Source organism: Strix uralensis, chromosome 6, assembly GCF_047716275.1.
Source record: "Strix uralensis isolate ZFMK-TIS-50842 chromosome 6, bStrUra1, whole genome shotgun sequence".
In the NCBI taxonomy this organism is placed as follows: Eukaryota; Metazoa; Chordata; class Aves; order Strigiformes; family Strigidae; genus Strix; species Strix uralensis.
The window spans coordinates 24,019,615-24,041,185 of record NC_133977.1 but is presented as its reverse complement, the minus strand read 5'-3'; the positions used below and the strand labels follow the sequence as shown (position 1 = coordinate 24,041,185).

General features: G+C 38.0%; 1 protein-coding gene across 2 annotated transcripts in view; it reads right to left on the bottom strand.

Moving 5' to 3' along the window:
• STK39 (serine/threonine kinase 39) overlaps positions 1-21,571 on the bottom strand; it is a 106,010-nt gene that overhangs the window by 48,038 nt on the left and 36,401 nt on the right. For both annotated transcript variants that reach the window (XM_074873303.1, XM_074873304.1), the window contains exons 6-10: positions 21,220-21,329; positions 21,024-21,125; positions 20,698-20,831; positions 17,275-17,323; positions 17,103-17,168 (exon numbers count right to left, since the gene is read on the bottom strand). In XM_074873303.1, the coding sequence (XP_074729404.1) occupies positions 17,103-17,168; positions 17,275-17,323; positions 20,698-20,831; positions 21,024-21,125; positions 21,220-21,329 (461 nt within the window). The remainder of the gene's footprint in view (positions 1-17,102; positions 17,169-17,274; positions 17,324-20,697; positions 20,832-21,023; positions 21,126-21,219; positions 21,330-21,571) is intronic.

The window sequence follows — 21,571 nt, the reverse complement described above, 5'->3', positions numbered from 1 at the left end:
TCAACATATTATTTGTACTTTCAGAAGGAATGCATCTAGGACAAGCATTTAAGCATTACAATGACAATTGCAGAGTTTGGAGACTACAGTAGCCCTGCATTAGACATGAATCAGTTGTAGGGGTCAGCACCCAATGCAATCTTCATACAGTTTATTAGACTATGATCATCTGTAAGAAATTATGAACGGTCATGATCAATCCAACCAATAAGCTCTAGCATTGACCAGTTGTATTTTTGCTTCAAAAAGAAACAGTAAGGGTGAAGGCAACCCTTCAGCACTTTATGTATTTCCCTAATTTCTAGTAATCATCTTTTCGTATTATGCTTGCTTTATCAAGACAAAGATATTTTAAATAACATTAAAAGTTCTAAGACTGTTTGATAACCACAGGATAAAATTAAACCAATTCTGTCCCTTAAAGAAACAAATTCTTTTTAAACACTTGTCTTTGGCCACCAAACACTTGTCTTTTGTGCTACCCTCAGTCCTAGTTTGCTAGGATGCAAAACGTATCTTCTGCTCTAACCTTTCTTTCCCATCTCACAAAATACCACAGAATTATAGTGAGCACATTTTTATAAAGGTATACCAAGTCGCTATACTAAAATCTTCAGAAGATTTTCACTTCATCACAATCGGGTCTTTCCGACCTTTTGGATTACTCTTGAAGCGTTCATCACAGAGTATGGTAAAGCTCTATATCCCTTTTGTCCTTACAGGCCTAAACAACCTTCAACACAGGAAAAGCCTTTTCCAGCAACTACACTAAGGGCCATTATAACAGGCCTGTGAGGAGATGAAAAGAAAAAAAGGAAAGAAAGGAACAAAGATAAGCGATCACTGAGCCTCACTGGTGCTAGAATTTTTCTGTTACAAATGCATCTTCATTAGGGTGGAAACAAAATGCGTTTCTCTAGATGACAGTCTCACATATTTTACTGTGTTGATTGTTTCCTTTCAATTTACAAGAACAGGTGTGCAATACACAGAAGTATTTTGCTGAAGAATAGTTGTATACATACATGTACTGAACTGTAGCCTGTTAAGCACTCACATTACACAATACAACAGGAATCTGTGCCTCAGGTGTCAAGCATTTGTAGCAAAAACATCATGGTCTGCCCATCAGGGGAGAAGAAGGGAAACGATTATCCCATTTTCTCCCATCAAACTGTAGTCCTCTATGGCAAAGCTTACAAATTCTCTCCTCTGGTGGTGGGCAGCTTAAGCTACTCTTTGAAACGCTGCAGCTTGTAAAAGTTAATGAAAACGCTGCAATGGGCCAACAAAAAAATCACTACATAGAAATGATGAGGAGAGTTCATGGGGAATTGATGGCCTACATAACACTCAACTGTTAGCTAAAAAATAAACTAGATGGCTACTGACGGAAGGTTATAGAAAGCTGTATTCACCACTGCACAAAGTACTCATCTGTACTTTGCCAACAATCTCACCCTCACTGGGTCACTGCAAGAACCCATTGAAAAACTGATAGAAACAGCAGCACATCAGAAGAGATCACACAGACAGCAATAACATCAAGACATTTTCAAACAGCAAATTCAGAGAGACATTGCAACATGATGAACGCCTCAGAGGGCATCTCAAGTCCCACTTAAAGGATCTCTTTTATCTCTGACAGAGTTTGACTCCCAGTTCTGCTCAACAGAAGTGTTTTTTGAAACGTATGTTGAAGATAAACTTCAAAAATATGGACATTAAGAGTTTTTCTACCCTCAAAATAAAGTACTAAAGAAAACTAATGTGAATAAACAATGTCAAGTGTATGCAAGACTTACAGTATTACCCTGGGAAGGAAAAGAATTACCTGAAGACAAGAAGGAAGGAAATTCAAACCATGCTTATCTTGGAGACTTGAAAACATAACTTAGGAATGAGTACTGCATAGCTCACAAAGGACGTCATACAACGATGAAGAAACAAAGACAGACCAGACTTCCTGCCCTATTTATCAACTTTCGATGAGATTCAATGACGCATTACCCTTGAGAGAACAGATAAACCTCTCTTCTCATTTTATTTTACAATCAAGTATAGCATTTCCCTCTGTTCTGGTTTTGGCTGGGATACAGTTAATTTCCTTCACAGTAGATAGTATGGGGTTATGTTTTGGATTTGTGCTGGAAACAGCATTGATAACACAGGGATGTTTTCATTAATGCTGAGCAGTGCTTAGAGTCAAAGGCTTTTCTGGTCCTCACACTGCTCCACCAGCGAGAAGGCTTGGGGTGCCCAAGACGTTGGGAGGGGACACAGCCGGGACAGCTGACCCCAACTGACCAAAGGGATATTCCATACCATATGACATCATGCTCAGCATATAAAGCTGGGGGAAGAAGAAGGAAGGGAGTAATGGCATTTGTCTTCCCAAGTAACCATTACGCATGATGGAGCCCTGCTTTCCTGGAGATGGCTGAACACCTGCCTGCCAATGGGAAATGGTGAACGAATTCCTTGTTTTGCTTTGCTTGTGTATACAGATTTTGCTTTCTCTATTAAACTGTCTTTATCTCAAACCCACAAGTTTTCTCACTTTTACTCTTCAGATTCTCTCCCCCATTCCACTGGGGTAAAGTGAGGGAGGAGCTGCGTGGTGCTTAGTTACTGGCTGGGGTTAAACCACAACACCCTTGTATGAACTGTCCTTCAAAGAATGCACTATGTTCTTCCTGATTCATGCTATCTCAAACTCCTGTTGATTATATACAAACAGCTAAAGTGTCTTCTTTCTATGTCCTCCTTTTCTTTCTGTGGGGGATTTTTAAGACAGTGAACATTATTTGGCAACTGCACCCATGGTTTCTATCATAATGACATACTGATTGCAAATTCATGAATCAGCCTGCTGGAGAGAAGACATCGTTGCAGACCTCCATATGCAAGCCTAAAATTGTCAGCGGACTTCAGTCCAACTTCCCAGTCTCTCATGTGTCAGTGCTGAAATTGGCAGGAAAGTCCAGCAACATGAGAATGGATGCTCATCCTCAAATGACATTAGCAATTAGTGCTACAGGTAGTTTGAATTCCATATTCTCATTCAGATCCAGTTTGCTCCAGACTGACTTGTTCCAACCAAATGTTAAATGACTTTTCATTAGTCTTCTTACAAGCTAGCTTAAGAACGCTTGTCTTGAGCGATACTAGTCTAGGACCAAAATTACTTTCTGAAGTGCTGGATGAACAGAGAAGAAAAGGCAAATGGAAGGTAAGCACAATTGTGTTAACACTGATCCTAGCATGACTTACAACAGGGGTTTGTATTTGGAATATTGTAAGTATTTGGATTTCATTCCTGGTTATCATTTGAGATACTACTAGAAGACTGATACCAAAGGCAACATGCTTGCATTTCACCCCAATGATTATAGCATTACAGCAGTTGAGAATATGCTTATATTTCTTCTGATATCTGCTATAGGCCTCCCATTTTACAGAAGGAAATAAAGCAGTGGACAAATGAAGTAATTTATCCAAGGCCACAAATCAAATCTGAGACAGAGCATGGAACTTAAACTTCTCATCTCTACAAAAATAAGGAGGAAGTTCTGTTACACTGCATGCAGTAGTTATACAAATGCAATTTCTCCATCAGCTTTAGTCAAAATACACAGCATTCATAGTTCTTTATTCTAGGATTATATCTCTCTCCGTAAATATTTCAGAAGGAAAGGGAAACAAGTTAAGATATGCTCAATTCTAATTTGGGTTTTATTGTTTTAAAAACCTAAATCCTCCTTCCAAAATAGGAACTAAACTGAATCATAACTTTAGCTAATAAAGAAAACAATGAAAGCCTTCAGTCTTACAAAGACAAATTAACACATATTAGAAAACATATTTCGCATAATTCAGAAGAGCAGGGAATAAAAATGAATTTGAATGACTAGCATTTAAACTGCACCCAACACAAAAACAGCTTAGAATATTGTAATCTATAACAAAAAGCAGTTGTAGGAGGAAAAACTTAACAAAACACTGCCAACATTACCACAGCTGTGGAAGAAAGACATTATGAACACCAGCTACAATAGAGAATGCTTGGACAATTTAGTCAGTGAAAAAATCATGACTACCACAAAAATATTAAGCATCGTATTATTATTGTTGTATATGTTGCTGCTGGTTCAAGCTTATTCCACTATACACCAGAGTCACAAAGATTTGAAAATAAATTAGGCTGCTGACAGAACTATTTGTCCTCACCCTTCTAAAGTAGGATACAGATAATTTAACATTCCCAGCCAACAACAGCATGCATAAGGTTTCCAGGAGAATGTGTGCTTAAGCACATGAACAGGGCAACTGTAAATCCTGTCCATCAAAGGTTAGCCCAAATCAGCCTGACAGAGAGAGAACTCCAGCATCAGAATACAGAAGCTGTCCACATTTCCCAAAGCTTGATGAAAAGCAGGCTACAGCATAAGGAAGCAAAACATAAATTGTTGTCTTTTAGGCACTGACGTGCTTGCTATATGTAGATGTTAGAGACTGGGGAAAGAAAAATCTATTATTCATCACTGATTCGTTTGCTTCTGCAATCTCTTTACAAGTTTATTTTTGTAGGGTGACAAGGAAGGGAATGAGCATTTTCTGAATATTAAGATCTTTCTACTTCCTTATTCACAACTACTCAAAACAGAACTGGGCTCACTTACAGATTTAGTATTTTATTTCAGTGTCAAATTCTAAAAAAACATAGAAAGGACACACTGTGGGATACCAGTGCATACAGGCATAAACATTACTGCAGTTCATACAGGGTACAGCATATGATCTAGACCACATTAAAAATCCATTCTTTCAGTAAGAGTAACATTATGCATCTACTGTCTTTTTCTCATTATACAAGAAGATGACTGAACTTGTAATCTTGATTTTCCCACTATCTCAATTATTTAAGCTATTCCTATTAAAGTCTCTGGCAACTGAATATTTGGGACAAAGTCCTGGGTAGATTTAATAAATTTTTAACTCTGCTCCACAAAAGAGTATGGTGACCTGAAAGTATGAGAAATAAGATGCATTTGTGTAAGCAAAATTGATGGCATTAACGAGCATTAAACATTTCAGTAATATGGCAGGTGCCCTGCTGCCGTCCATATATAGGTAACTTACATTTGGGCTCTAATTTGTTCCTAAATTCCTGAAGAGAGGCAAATGTATAGACCTCACCCATTTAAAACACATCTGCAAAAGTCTTTGTGGAACCCTGACACTGCTCCCTATTAATTTGTAACTAGAGAACAGTCAGCACTGTTCTCCATATTTTGTATTTGCATATTTACAGAAAGCAATCCTTTTCTTTTTTTTTTTTTCCTCTCTCCTTTTTTTAAACACACATCCTTCTGGAAATACTGCAGTCCAACAAATCAACTAGCTTAGCTTTTTCTAGAGATAAAATTGTCTTTTATTTTACCACTGATGCCCTTCAGCTATATCTGCGAGTACAGTATTCAAGATACACACAATCCCACGTGCCCCAGAGAGCAGGATTGACAAGGTGGTTATTTAAACACCTCACCTTTTTAATTTTCTGCAGTCTGTCCCAGATTTGACTTTCAGGCAGAAAAGAAAGACCAGTCAACTGATGCTATATATCTTCACCTTTCCCTAAGACTGTGGTAATGGTTGTTACAGGAGACAGGACACCCTTGTTACACAGATCCCAGAAGTTTTTATAGAACAGATATGCTGAATTACTCTTTAAAGTGCCAATATCACTTGGTAATTGATAAGGTGAGGTTTTCTGGATCCCCAACATCCTCCCCCTTCCCCCTTTTTTTTTTTTTCCATCTTTTTGTTCTTAATCAGAAGTCCTAAAAGCTTCACTTCTCATATAACTTCATGAGATGTATTTATAATGCCAGTTACCATGCCAGTTTTTTTATATGAAGAACGATAATGAGAAATAGGATGTTATTGAACACAGTTTTGGTTTTAGCACATTTTGCTCTGTGTATTTTTCTCTCAAAAAAACCCCAGACCAGTTTTTTTCCACACACATCTTAAGCCTGTAGAGCAATCAGATTGTATAATTTTTACCTTTAGCCATCTTGCAAACCTTTCCTAAATGTTTCCTAAAATACAAAAGCAAATTTCAATCCCCACCCCTATGCATTTATTTGCATTCCAATGCAATGAAGGAAATCAGCATATTATCACACTTATCCAATCATGGCACAAGCCTTTTGCTTAAAACAGTTACACATTTAATCACAGCTTAACACTTGAGGTAAAAAGCAAACCATGGAGAAGTCACTTTCTACAATATATATATTCATGCAAAAGAACATCAGTCTTTCTGCATAAGAACACCTACACTGTAATCCCCTTTTTGAAAAAAAAAAAAAAAAATTCTTAGGTCCAAGACAGAGCATGAATTCTCACATGTACACACCATCTTTTGTTCAAGAGCTGAGGCACTTCCTCAAGAGGCGGGCAGTCCCCATCCAACCCAGTCTCACAGGTCATGTGAACACCTTAATCCCTTTGCTGCTGGCTATTCTTAAATTCCCCTGAGTTCATTACAATGCAAAGTCTCATTTTTATTCTGATGCAAGCCACAAAAATTCTGCAACTCAAATGTGCTTTATGCAATTGGGGACCTTGTTTTTTCTCACCACGACTTATGCAGACTATTGTTATTAATGGGATGTGTCACTACCTTTCTAAAATAACAGCCTGGCATTTCTGCTTTATAGGACCAAAAGGTGTTAAGATATCACAGCAATTTGATGTTAGCATCCCTTCCTCTTAAGCCACTCTGCATATTGCAAATATAATCATGGGAAAAAACCCTTCCTCTTAGTCTTTTGCTGTTTTTCCTCCTACTTGGAAAAGAAGTTAGACAGAACTTTAAGTGTTTCATATACAGGAACAGGGCAGGTTTTGGTTTTTTTGGTAACTTTTCTTGTTCAGATGGGTTTTTTGGTTTGGTTTTGGTTTTGTGTTTGGTTTTGGGTTTTTTTGGGGGTTTTTTGATTGTTTTGTTTTTTTGGTTTTTTTTTTTAAAGTGCAGGCAGGCCTAAGACACTGCTTTGACAGCAAGAATTTAATCTGGCATAGAAACTAGTTCTGGGATAACTGCAACTGGCCTTTCAGGACCAGACACTAATCTTAAACTCCCTTCTCAGAATAAAAATTGAGATGTGCAAGTCATCACTCAGGACTGCATAAGACCCTTCCCTTTGCAAGAACTGTGGAGGTTTGTTGCATTACACCTTTTGTGGTATGAAGAGATTCAAGTCCTCTACTTCACTGTCCACAACTACATGACACAGAAACTTACCTGGGGGAAAAAATTCACGTATGCAGAAAAGAATAGATAAGGCTGAACCCTGAAAGTTTGCAAAAGTTACCTTTCATATTCCACATCAAATTAATTGCTATTGCTTCTCTACACTGTACAAGCATGCTTAGGTTTTGTCCAAATTGCTGACTGAAAGGACACAAATGATTTAAGGCTTTGCAGTTCATGAAAAATGTCTTTAGACATTTCTGGTATGTATATTCCCTATGTGAAACAACAGAACTTTTTGTCTAAAGAACACAGGGAAGCACTGAGGAGGCAAACACATTATTTGGTGTACACATCTCCCACGCCCTAAAGTCTCAGTCTGAAGGGTTTGAAGCTCAGTACTCGAAGGTGACCCTTCTGTGGGAAGAGATGTCATTAGCACTTCAGGTGGTACATCCTGAGTCAGTAAAAACAAGAGCAGAGAATATTCTTGCATATATGTATGTTATCCCACTAGAAAGATCTAGGAGCATCAAATCCTTCAACTCCAAGTCAATCGCAACTGAATTCTTCAATTCCAGGTCAAATGCAACTGGTGCCTGCAAAATATGGCAACACTAAGAGAAACCGTTATGCCATTTAAAATTTCGCATGAGAATAATGGTCAAAAAATATTTCATTTACATCAGGTTCAAGCTTTCATAAATGTTTTGATCTCATAATAATTTTCTTCAAAAATTTAAACTGCACCTCTGTTAGAATTAAAATATACATTCACAGCTATCCAGCACATCCTTCCAAAGCAGTTATTTATTCTTTGCTCTGAAGTGTGCAATGTCATGTTTATAGAACATTTATAATTACCTTCAATGAAATAAGTCAATATAGAAAATTCGAGTCACTGATGCAAACTTGCAAATACTTGTTTCTTCCTTAATGCAGCACAAAGTATCGCAAAAACTGAAAAAGCGCCAAAGTTAGATAAGAATTGGAAATACAGGAATCTTCAGCATTTTTGTTTAAATTACCACTTCTACTCACTATTGGAATAAATTATACTGCCTATTTAAAGTAAAGAAATGCAAGATCATTACGTTTTCTTTCATGAAAGAGTACTGCATAAAGGAGACTGGTAATTCTGAATTGAATCGGACTTCTTCAGCTCTCTTAACAGGTTCTTGAAGAGCACCCTTTTTTAAGGGATAACACAGCACAAGTCAACAAAGAACAGAAATCTGTTTAAAAAAAAAACAAAAAAAAACAAAAAAGAAAAACAAAAGACCATTTGCTTTAAGTATTTATGATGCTGGTTTGCTTTAATAGCCAAACACAAACAGTGTCGTGCTCACATGATGATAAGTGTGACATCCGAGGGCAGGGCCATCAATTCAGAAGACTGCCATGAAATCTTACCTACACTCACAGTTTAGGAATGGAATGGAATGGAATGGAATGGAATGGAATGGAATGGAATGGAATGGAATGAGCGATCAGTGGGAGGAAAACAAAGCTATTAAAAGCTGAAGGGAGAGGGGAAGAGGGAGAACATTTCTCCATCTCTAGAGGAAACGCTGAAAAATAGGTACAGATGTTCAGTGTACCAATTCCCCACCTCCTTTCACTCTTTCATCGAGTCTTCTCTTCCTAGGATAATGCTGCTTAGAAACAGCAGAATGTAGCAGCTCAAACTAGAGACACTATTTTGTCACATAAATATCTTGTAAACAAGTGCAGGTAATTCCCTGCACTCCTAATTCTGCTTTCCAAAACCATGAGGTTTTACATATCTCTGGCCCAAAATTTAAACCTGATTTTGATTTGAGAAACTGCAGTGTTTTGTAGAAATCCCAGTAACATGGCAAATGTGCAAGTTTACTAATTCACTATGATTTTTGGTTTTCAGATGTTATTTCTGCATTTATTAGTTCCACTACATAAATTTCATTACTGAATGTTATTAACTGCAAATAATTCTTTAATTCACGTTTTAACAATAGTCCTTTCAGGCATAAATGTGTACCTGTGCTGAGGAAAATGTTTTCAATTAATTGTGCAGAGGAGTTGCACTGTTTCTCAAAAGCAACACTTCACCTCAAAACCAAGGAATCTCAAATGGGCTATCAGGCATGACACACAGAGAGAGGCTCTTTTCTTTCTCTTCCCTGCCTGGCCCTCTCTGCCCCCAATTAAATTAAGGTGCCAAGGCCAAGAAGGTACCTGCAGGAATCAAAGGAAGCCAATCAGAAATACATCAAATTGGCAAAGTAACTTGATACTCTCAAAGATGAAGAAGAAAGATAACCTGAAGCTCTAAAGATCTGGATCTTTATCTTCCCTGGCTGCTCAGATTCACAATGGTGAATCACTACTAAAAGGCTTTCTGTTTGAGGGATCACTGGATGCTCCTTTTATAATTAGCATCTTCCAGTTCCACCATCCTTTTCTATCATCCAAGCTGTTTACTTAAAATGACCAGAAGGCAAAGGAAAGAAGGCAAATACAGCCTCATGCAGAGCTTTCATTACCCAGTAACAGAAGACTTATTGTAAGGTGGGTATTCTGGGCTGCATCAAGAGAAGTGTGGCCAGCAGGTCGAGGGAGGGGATTCTCCCCCTCTACTCCGCTCTCGTGAGACCCCACCTGGAGCACTGTGTCCAACTGTAGGGCCCCCAACATAAGAAGGACATGGACCTGATCAAGCGGGTCCAGAGGAGGCCACAAAGATGATCAGGGGGCTGGAGCACCTCCCCTATGAGGACAGGCTGAGAGAGTTGGGGTTGTTCAGCCTGGAGAAGAGAAGGCTCCAGGGAGCAGCCTTGTACTTAAAGGGGGCTACAGGAAAGATGGGGAGGGACTCTCTATCAGGGAGTGTAGTGATACGATGAGGGGTAACAGTTTTAAACTGAAAGAGGGAAGATTTAGATGAGATATGAGGAAGAAATTCTTCACTGTGGGGGTGGTGAGACACTGGAACAGGTTGCCCAGAGAAGCTGTGGCTGCCCCCTCCCTGGCAGTGTTCCAGGCCAGGTTGGACGGGGCTTTGAGCAACCTGGTCTAGTGGAAGGTGTCCCTGCCCATGGCAGGGGGGTTGGAACTAGATGATCTTGAAGGTCCCTTCCAACCCAAACCAGTCTATGATTCTATCATTTCACTGCCAGCAATATAGTCACTGAAGATTATTTAGGAAAATAGTCTACTACTGCAGAATTCAAAGAAGAATTTACTATGATTTTGACTTACTTTCAATCTCAAAGCCTTGAAAATACCATTTCAAGGTGAAATTCTGATTTCTTTCCTTTTCTATTTTCTACAAGGTTTCCATCTATTTATGCACATAAGAAAAATTACTGTAATATACATTCTTAATTCCACACAGATTTTAGAGACCTAAGCTTATTCAAAACATTTTAAAATAAAGGCAATCAAAATGAAAATTTGAGTGCAGTTCTCCAAAAAGTTACATACGAACTATGAAAATAACAAACAGAAATCTGAGATTTTCATAAAATCCGATTTTATAAAACCCCAGTGCTTATATGTTAGTTAGATATCAAGAAGCAGCATGCATTCAATCAGGACATAACATTTAAAATCACTGACCTAGAGCCGCTCCTAAGTAAGCAATGCTCTCCCAGCGTGGGTGACTTTACGGTTCAGGAAGGACTGAACCCTGCTCACTGCACTGTGTGTTAGATGCAGCTGCCCTCTGCTGTCTATGACCCACACAGCACAGCTGGGATGCATACATCTTTGTCATCCTGTTGATGTTTTCCCCCTTTCACTTCATATACTATGCAACTTTACGTTTACCTGCAGATGCACAGTTTGAATAATCTCGTGAAGCTGCTTTTCAGTGCTAAACAGAAACCAGACTCTGCATACCAACTATTACTATTCCAGTCCATCTTCCTATTTAAACAGGAAGCTTTAAACTACCTCAAAGTTTTCATAAAGCCAGAAAATTTTAATTTCTTGAGCCAAGAGCACTTTTCAGCTAAATTAAGTTCCCCATAAAGCCACAGGGCAGCAGAATCTCAAGGAGGTCCTGCTTCACCTGTACTTCCCTTGCAGTTCTCCCCACAAACTTCAAGAATATCACCAATATCAAGCACAAGTGCGGGAAGGGAGGGCAAGTGCCAAAACAAATGGCAAGTGATTTTTTTTGTGTTGTACATCCAAAAGCTTTACAAGGCCTAAGCAGGAAAACTTACTTACTTTTCACTTTCTGCAGAGTGTTGGGCCCATGCTCATTTTTTTCTTCTTCCCTTCATTTTTTTTTAGAACTAGGAAGTCTAAAGATTTAACTTCTCCATGCAAAAGCAAGACTTCCCAACATAGCTACTCCATTAGTCTTTCAGCAGATGATAACAGATGGCAACACTGCTTCTGAGCCACCCTGCATTTACCGAATCCTCTTTGGAATTTGTCTCCCCGCATTATCTTCCTGACAAACTTCCCAAAAATGTACAAAATCACAAGTAATACACACTTCCACATCCTCCCAGAACTCCTCGTTACTTTTATGAACTAAGACAGGCAGAAAGGCTTCTTCTACCACCTTGCTAAAGAGACCACAGTGGGAAGTGTTGTGACACTAAGGTGACCCTAGCAAGCCAGCTGTGGCTGCCTGCATTGATAAAATACTGATTTGGCCTATAGACCGAGAACAGATTTAATAACAACTAATTCCATTGAGTCCCTTTGACTTAGAACACCGTTTCAAATCCAACAGAGGCAATCTGGTTTTGGGTGTCATGCAAGTGAAGTGTTTGAGGCTTCATTTCTCAGAAGGCAAACAGGTAAAACCAGTACCTTCCTGCACATTCTCAGCAGGAGACAGAAAACTAAAACATTAAAAACCAGAACAATAAAATAGAATTATCTTCTGGTTAGTTACAAGACTTACTTGCTAATCAAAGAATCTACCACCAGCATCATACGTGCCTGGACTTCCTTTATCCTGTCTTGAGTCTTTAACCAGGACTCCTTCAACAGCACCTTTAAGAATACACTACACTTGTATTTCACAGTAATGAAATCATCCCCCAGTACTGAAAGTTTCAAGAGCTTAGACAAATGTCAAATATTTAAAGCTACGGTCTAATCAGAAAAGTTGTCTCATTATACACCAACCTCGTGTTAGTCCATGCCCTAGACATTTTTGAACAAGTCAACAGGTCACGAAAACAACATTAGCTAATGAGCAGATCAATGTTGTTACACGAGACAGTGACTCATTCGCCGCACTAATGAATTCTGAAATTGAGCCATGATAGCCCATGAACTGGAAAGCACTATCCAGTATGGAAAGCATTACTTTTTAATGATTAAGATGAATCACGTGTGAACTTTTAAACCCTGCCAAAACAAGTAATAAGTTACTGTAGAGATGCTTATGGCCATCTGAAGTACAAAAGACACTCAAGTCAACTATTCCATAGTTTGTTTTAAAGCTCATCTATTCTGTACTAGATTAGCTCCATTTGAGAGGGCACAAAATCCAACCTCATGAACTCCATACAGATGGTAAAAGCACCCTATGAAAGGACGGACAAACCCATATACTGTATGAAGTTCCTTGTATCTTATGGCACAACTGCACTTAAGTACACCTGGCAGAAATGCTGACGGCAATATTTTCTTTATCTGAAATGTTAAAACAAAGCTGATGCAACTGCATGTTTCTGCCCCTTAAAAGACCTTGCACTTCTACTACCCACTAACGCAGACACTACTTTCTGATTACGTGAATTTTTGTCAAATTTACATTTTATGGAAAAAGTGTTTCCATTAATTTTTACTTGGAACGACGTCTTAAAAATAAACAAAAAACCCAACATGGTCTGAATGCCAATTTCTCCTTTATTTTTTCTAGTAATATCCAACAGTATAAAAACAGTTGCACTGTTTTTTTCATTTGTAGCAGTGTTCTGGATAAACTGAACAATTAATCCTCTGCGATAGAGGGGCCTCCCACACGCAAAGTCTTGCCAAATACATACTTAATAGTTCAGCTGCTGTTTTCCAGAAAAAGTGTTCCAGTAGAGCATCTGTCCCTCCTCTTTATACATCACCATAATGAAATAAGTATTTCTTAAAATGTAAAGAATCATAGCAACGAATATACATTTTTATAAATAATCTGAGCTCAAACTAATGTTGCTCTCTGCTTTTCAGAAGGTCTGGAGTTCCACTGCACTAACACCCATCACTGGTGAGGTGTATTTTTATCAGATTAAATCCATTACTGAAACAAGGAAATGTATGTCTGCTGAGGGCCACTGTTAGAGGTGTCCAAGAAATCTAGGATCTAATGATATTTTCCTCATTAAATGCAGGGGATTGTTAATTTCTTCTATAGGGTAACATGATGGTTTCCCTAAATTAGCTGTACTACAGAGGTAGAATTCCAACCCATCAGTAAGGGTATTTCTACTAAAGGCTTAATAAAAACTGGTATTACTCACCCTAATCATCTCTTTACACTGTCACAGGTTTTTCCCAGTAACTTACAACTCTAAGCTCTAAAGAGCTTCTATTAACAGTGCAGAGCAATACCACCTTCCCAAAAATAGAATTCAAGCCCAATTATTACTCAGATTTTTTTTTTTTTTTTACTAGCAGCACTTCAGACAGCAATAAAATGAAATGCAGATACGTGTTTTTCCCTGTTCACTTCATAGAAGTGGCAGTCATGCAGGAGATTTTCAAAATTAAAGAAACAGGATTATAAAACCACAAAATTGACCCAGGGCCTTTGGGCATACAGAGTACTTACAGTTATAATTAATTTTTTCGTGTGACAAGATTGCAAAACTGACTGTGGAACTGGAAGCTGTTTCCAATTTCCTCTATTCCAATATGGCAATTCTAATCACAAATGAAATGACTTAGTATTCAGTTTAAAATTAAAACTACTTCAACATGCGTTAATAAGTAGCGTATCCAAACTCTTGCTAAACTGTTGTATACACAGACCTCATCCAAGCAGAACAGGGCAGGCTGCTCTACCATCGCACCACCTAACAAGGCAGAGGCTGCAAGCAGGGCTTCCACATTTCTATCAATGACAAAAGTGCAGCCTCAGAGCACATCCCTGCTTACCATACCACACTGAGCTTGGACCATTCACCACAGCCTTTTTTCCAGTTCTTCCTGACACCAGAAATGCTCTCACAAATGAGAGGTCACATTAATGAAACCCAGAATTGCCAGGAAGAAGTTGCATGGTGTAACACTGATTTCTGTGGATCAGTACCAGTATACCTCTAAGCAGGTTCTGCACAGGAAGAGGCCAGACATGTTCCTATTGGGCAAGTCAATTCCAGAAGTGTTTCAGAGTTATCCTTAACTACTAGGATAGGGTCAAGAAGGGCATCATTTCAAAATTAGCAGAATTGAAAACAAATAAAGAAACACTAGGACAGGGAAAATATGTGCACAAAGATGTAGTGCGTAACTCTGATATTAAACAGTATTTTAAACACAGAATGTAGGTGTTGTTTAATTATCAAATTGGGTTTTAAAACAGGACACAGCTTTACAGGATCAAATGTTTTCCTCACACATACAAGACCATGTGAACCTCCCTTCAGGATTTCACAAACAGACCTGAACTCATATTTAGTCAAAATAGTTGCCAGGTATAACCTGTAAAGGCAGAAGCAAAACATGAGGACACTATGTAAAGAGAAAAGAATTTAAAGTTAAAACTAAACTAAGGCTAGATCTCTGGGCAACAAGGCAAAGTAATTATACATGTGGTAAATGCAAGAAAAATTAAATTACTGCATTACAGATTGGACATCTGTGCTAGCAGCGGTGTTACAGATCATTAGTTATAGGCATTTCACACCAAGTGCTCCAGAAGATAATTTAAGCAGTGATGACACCAGCTCCTTCCCATCTGTTGCTCTAGTGACATTCTTTTTTCCATTACAGGAGTTACTTCTTCCAAGAGTGACCTCTTAGACATTTTACATGTTCATGTTTGAGCAACCAAACTCTACTCACACAAGCTTTTTTAAAAGAAAACCCAGTTTTAATATTAAAATATATTTATATTTTATGGTATCTTAAAACAACAGCTACATGCAAAGTTGTAACAAGTGAATTAAATTTTAAATCCCTAATGAATTTTAATATTGTGTCCTTTTAAAATATAAATAATTTAGCATCTTCACTAGCTAAAACCTAAATATTTTTTCCATTTATGCTGTAATTAAAAGACCTATTGTCTCTAGCACTGTACAGCTTCGATTTCTTAAGCATCACTCATCTTCCAAATTAGAAAGAATTGTCTAAAAAGTCATTCAGAAAACTATTTTTGATGGTGTATGGGAGGCTACCCCGCATTTATTTTGCAATTCCAGATGCTAAGTTATTAAAGAAATAAGTATATGTACATGTATATATGAGTTAACATGCAGTACCTAAAGTTGACCCGAGGACACAGCTGGGAGGCTAATCTCATGAGGCACATGCTTTCTCAGAACCTAGCTGGTACTGGAACATGTCTACATTACTCCTCTAGGGCCCAAGATGTGAAACGGAAAACAAACGACTAAGAGTCTCTGCCCCGCGTTAGATAATTTTTTATGTGGGCATTGCTGCCACCACATGGCCAAATAACTGAATTACGCCTACCTTTCCTCTGCACCTTGCAGACGCTAACCTGCTCCGCACGCTACCCCTTCTACGAGCCCTTTTATTCCAGCTTTTTACTCCAACCTCTCCCAAAGCTCCATCATTGCCACTGATTTCCCAAATTACTTCCATCTAAAAGAATATTAGAAGGAACTTAAAGCATTCGGATCTTGTGGACAGTCTCTTCCAAGTATAAAGCCACCAGCTGTAGGAACATTTCAGTGGCCAAAATATTACAAGTGCCAGTCCAGGTAACTGAAGCCTAACTGATGGCCAATAAAGACTGAAACAGTTCCTTTCCTGAAGCACGCTCCCCAAAACATCCTCCCAGAAAGCATGCTTTTAGAAAGCTGGACTCAGCACACTACCCTGACACCTGCAGAGGCTCAGCAATCTCCAACCAGGTTCCTCATATTGAAGAGACATAGTGAGTTAAGTCACCACAGAAAGGGAGTTACACAATTTCTCACACACAATAAGCAGGAGTCTACATTCATTCCTGTTTATTAGCTCTTGTGAACAATAGCTTGCTTCATACTTAAGTTTTAAAATACTTACCTGTTAAGTCTATTAAGAATTTTATTTTTTTTAGTTCTGCTGCACATCACCTGGTAAGCTCATTACCCAAGTGCCAAAGACACCACAGAAACACCAGCATATGCCCCAGCTGTGGGTTTAACTCTTATCACCTGTGGGATGAGGCTCCACTGGTCTGAATAACTCAGCAGCACTCTTGCAGAGTTTGGACCCAACTTCCATGCATTTGGACGTCACATTTGAAATAACCCAGAGAACCGGATAGTCCTCAATAAATACCATTTATAGTATCTTCACCTTCTCGAGGTGATCAATGAAGATATGAATCCTGCGGTTTATCAACCTATATGCTCGCAGGTCACTTTTTATTTGCACAACCATTTCACCTGTAGCTTTCTAAAAAAGGAGTGGGAAAAAACTGTATCATGTATGATGACAAATACCATGTATCATTTTGGCAAAGCCAGAAAGGAAGTCAAAATGCCCTAAGGCTTCCTGGAGAAAGATAGGCTGCAGAAACCATTCATTCAACAGTCACCATCTTTGAAGGGCTGCATAAGAGAATGGCTTAGACATTCAACGAAAATATAAGGCAACTGAACAGTCCCTGCTTTCTCTTGCATACCAGTCATGAAAAAGATCTGAATACACTCACCTTTTTTGCTCTTTGTGCTATATTAGGCGTTCTAGTGAGAAGCTTTTCAATCAGGTATTCTCTATTCTGCAAAACCAACATTTGGTAAGTTAAAAATCAATACAAGGAAAGAAGGAATTTCATGTAGATTTTAAGGCAGAGCAAAATTTACTCATAGGGTTAAACGTTTTACCTTGGCTTTCTGGAAAAATTTGCATTTTAAAAGTTCTGCTGCTGTGGGCCTGAAAGATCAATAATAAATTAGAACAGAAAACAAAGATCCCCTCTCAGTGAATACAGTACAAGACGTTAGTTAAATGGTACGTCTCTAATACTTTTGAATTAGTACTGTATGAATGGGGAATGAATGATAATAGCTACGGAATTAATTCACACGTACTCACTTACCACACATGAAAAAATTAAGCCTCTCTACAGCAAAAATACAAAAAAAAAAAAAGAAAAAAAATCAGTCTCTAAGTTGCCAATTTTCCCCCCCTTTTTCTTTCAACACAAATGCATTTTACCCTTAAAACAAACAGCAAAAAGAGTCAGGTATCATGTTCTTCCCCAAGTGACTCTATGAATGCAACTGAACTTTGCTCCACAGCAATAAAAGAATAATTACAGTTTCCAAACAGTAGCATCAATACCTGCTACTGGCATTCTTTTACTTCACTGATGTCAGCAGGTGTTCACAAGAGATTATAGTGACACTATTAACATGATGCATAAACCAAAAACAAGAGTCATCAGGAGCATCTTGCAACCAAATGGACAAATAAAAATCAAAGCAACAGTTGTGAGGTCAAAACCTAGACATTTCACTTTTACTTGCAGTTCTGTTCAAGTCTCTTTCTTCCCATCATCATCAAGTTTGTATTTTTGATGTTTTCAACAGATAATCACAATCTCACAGCTACTGAAGTGATTCCAACAGCAGGATTTGTCTCCCCTAGCTTCAGGGATCTAAAAAGCTACTTATCTAGCCAAAGCCAGACTCTGGTACTGAAGCAGTCTCTGGAGAAAAAGCAAAGCATCTCTTGGGATGAAATAAAATCCTCCAGGTTCTTTTCATCCTTTCCATTATAAGCCCATACCACTATCCAAGACTAATTCTGACATGGCTAAATTTACTGAAGCCAATGAATCCAAGATTCATCATTTCCTAATGAACAGAAGCAACATTTGCTATAGTTTTCCATTTGAATTAAAGCAAGAGATTGGATATAGCACAAACTAGATAAGACAGTGGAAAGCTTCAATTTGGAAAATTTCAGTCTCAAAAAAAAAACCCCAACCCAAATCTGAACTACTTCATTTCTCTGAGGACACATCTGAAGAGTAAGTGGAGTAGTAAGTAGCGTGTATGCACATATCAGTTCACTCCCACTAGAAATAATGAAACAACTCCTGACATCAACAAAAAGCATCCAATTTAGACACAGACAGTAATTCCATAGAGCACTTATTTTTCTTCCCCTCCAAAGCACCAAACTCTACAATAAAGGTGTTATTATTAGTGGTACTGTAGACTCCACTAGGCTTAGCAGTAGTTCACACATAAACCTTGGATGAGCAAAAAGGAAGGGGAACATTTTAAAATAAATAAATAAATAGAATCCATTTCTGTGTCAAAGCTTTAAAGTTCTATCTCAAATTACCTCTTAACTTTAAGACAAGTTTCAGTGATCCAGTACCATCACATCTCATAACAGGGATATGCACAGTTAAAAGCCAGATTATTAGTAAAGTTTTATCCAAACTAATGTCCTCCATTCCTCTACCATTAATTACGCCAGACACTTCTGAACTGGTCTGGACATGTTTTCTGGGCCTGTTTTCCACACAGGCTGTGGAGGTGAACTGCAGCTGAGGGCTGTAAGCAGCATCCTTGACACTGGGGAGAAAGATAAACACCCACACACAGATTCCCAAAAGAAAAACATCACGGTCTGAGACAACAACAGTGCAATGCCAGTCTTAAAATCTGCCACGAAGAGCAGGCACTTCTCCCGCCACTGACATGATGACTATGGAGGCATCTCTGTGCAAAAATAAATCCTGGCTTGGGAGAAACATAAAAAAATAGCGATGACCCCACAACATACGGACAACTGCTCCTTGGTTTGAGTAACTGGCCCACAGATCTAATCACCTATCTGCTGTTCTAATTGTTCGATTCAAGGCAATTTTGAGCATGAAGATATTGCACGTGTTTAAATATCAGCGCAATAAATTAGCATAATTTGTTTAAACACTAATGTTTCAACACTGATGTCATAACTACAGATCGGGTAACAGCATTATGTATTCAAGGAGAGAAGGAAAACCATTTAAATTATTTACTTCTCATGTTTTCACATCAATTTAATCCTGCCCTGAAAATTGCTTGACACTGGAAACTAAAAGAAGCCTGATTATCCAGAACACATTTCATTCTTATCTGTAAGCAGCCAAACTGCAGTGCTAAGCTTAAAGAAAGCATCAGGACTTGCTACCAAGACCACCAACTGTAAGGGGTTTGGGAATCTGAAAACAGTACGCAAGTGACCCTTCAGTGAAAAAAAAGAATTTGAAAGATTTCAAGAATAAAGATGTTGCCACAATCTTTTTTCATAATTATACTTGTTCTCTAGTGTTGCTGCTGTCACCTTTTTGACTTGACTCCCTACAACAATATCCTGGACGTAAGCTAGCGTAACATCAGTGAAAAGTACACACCATAAAAGACCCACACAGCACTCAATCAGGATTGCTGTCTCAGAACAATCTTTTTTCCTAGAAATACCGGCTCTGAAACTCTTCAAAAAAGTGATATATTAAATACCCATAGGAAACAATATTAAAATGTGCTTCCTCCAACTCTTCAGCAAAAGAAACCTACAAAAATGGGTCTGCATAAAAATGAATAAAGGATAAATAAATTAATTGTTCCAGGAACTTGGGAGCTCAGCAATAGTTTTGAAATAGATGTTTAACATTTTCATCACCTTGGCTAGCTCATTCACAAAACATAGCAAGAAAGAACAAATTACAAAGATACTATGACATGCAATTGCCTTCATAAATATGAGGGAAACTCTGAACATCTGGAGCATCTAACTTTAGAGTAAAAAATAAATACCTAATAAGTAATCTTCTCTGGAAATATCCAAGTTAAAGGTAATACTAAGCTCATGTCACAAAATGAGAAAAAATTAACACAAAATTATTTATGTATTTTTAATTTATTTTAAAGGCCAAGAGACTGATATGTTTGGTTACCAACAGTTCTGCCTGATCAATCTGAACAGTCTTGTTAGACTTATGCACAATATCAAGATTTGTATCTTGCCTCAGATGAGAAATTAAGATGTAAAGCAAGGACTTTTGTTTGATCAGAGTTTAATTCAACAGTATATTTAAGTATAAATAAACTAGGTTAACAACCCTGAAGAAGAAAACTTCTGTGACAATTAAGCAGCAATTTCTTCTCCCCAGATGAAGATGACTGAAGGCTGCTATTTACAAAATTCAAATCATACACTTAAAGATCATGTTTAAACAGCAGAACTTTAAGCAGTCTGTGTATTTAAAAAAATCAATTTCACTGCACACAGCAATAATGACCTACCTTTTGGAAGGATCTTTCTGAAGGCATAATGAAATTAGTTTTCTAAAGGATTTGCCATACTTTTTCATCATCTCCTTGTCCTCTACACCTGTCTCTAAAGTGGGAGGGTCATTTTGAAGCGTCAGCATTAGCACCTGCAGTAAACCCAAAAAAGAGGTAGTGTAAGCAAAATCAGTTCAAAACATGTAGAAATTAAAAGAGTAAATATTCCACAGAATACATATATTTAGATATCTTGAGTTGCTATTGAAAATGAAGTCATGCTAACTATCTAGCAGCATTAATAATACAGTTAACAGCATTAAGTAATATAAAGAGATTGTTACTTTCATAGGAGGGTATTTGTGATAAGGTGCTGCTCCTGTTGCTAACTCAATGGCTGTTATCCCAAAACTCCACATATCAGCCTTGAAGTCATAACCTCGCACCTGGAATAGAACCAGAAAGGAAAAACAAGGTGGTGATGTCTGAAGTTCCAAAAATCAAAGACTTAAAATATTACTTTATTAACATTAGGAATACCTGCTCCATTACTTCAGGGGCCATCCAACATGGAGTACCAACGAATGTTTTCCTTACTTTGTTACGAGTAACATCACCTCCTGTTGCTAAAAATGCACTAACACCAAAATCTGGGAAGAGGGAAAAAAAAGTCAAAATCTGTTAAACTACCAATAATAAAGCAAAAGTTTTACATTTTAGAAATGAAATCAGTTCATAAAACTCTGCTTATAGAAACTCTCCATTGCAGAGCTTCCCTTTGCTTCATGACACACTGTTCTTGAAATGCTACGGAATAGATAGTATAGTTTTATCTCTGAGATCTGCACTAGGACACCCTGAAGTTTAACTCCTTAGTATGTGTCTTCCTGAA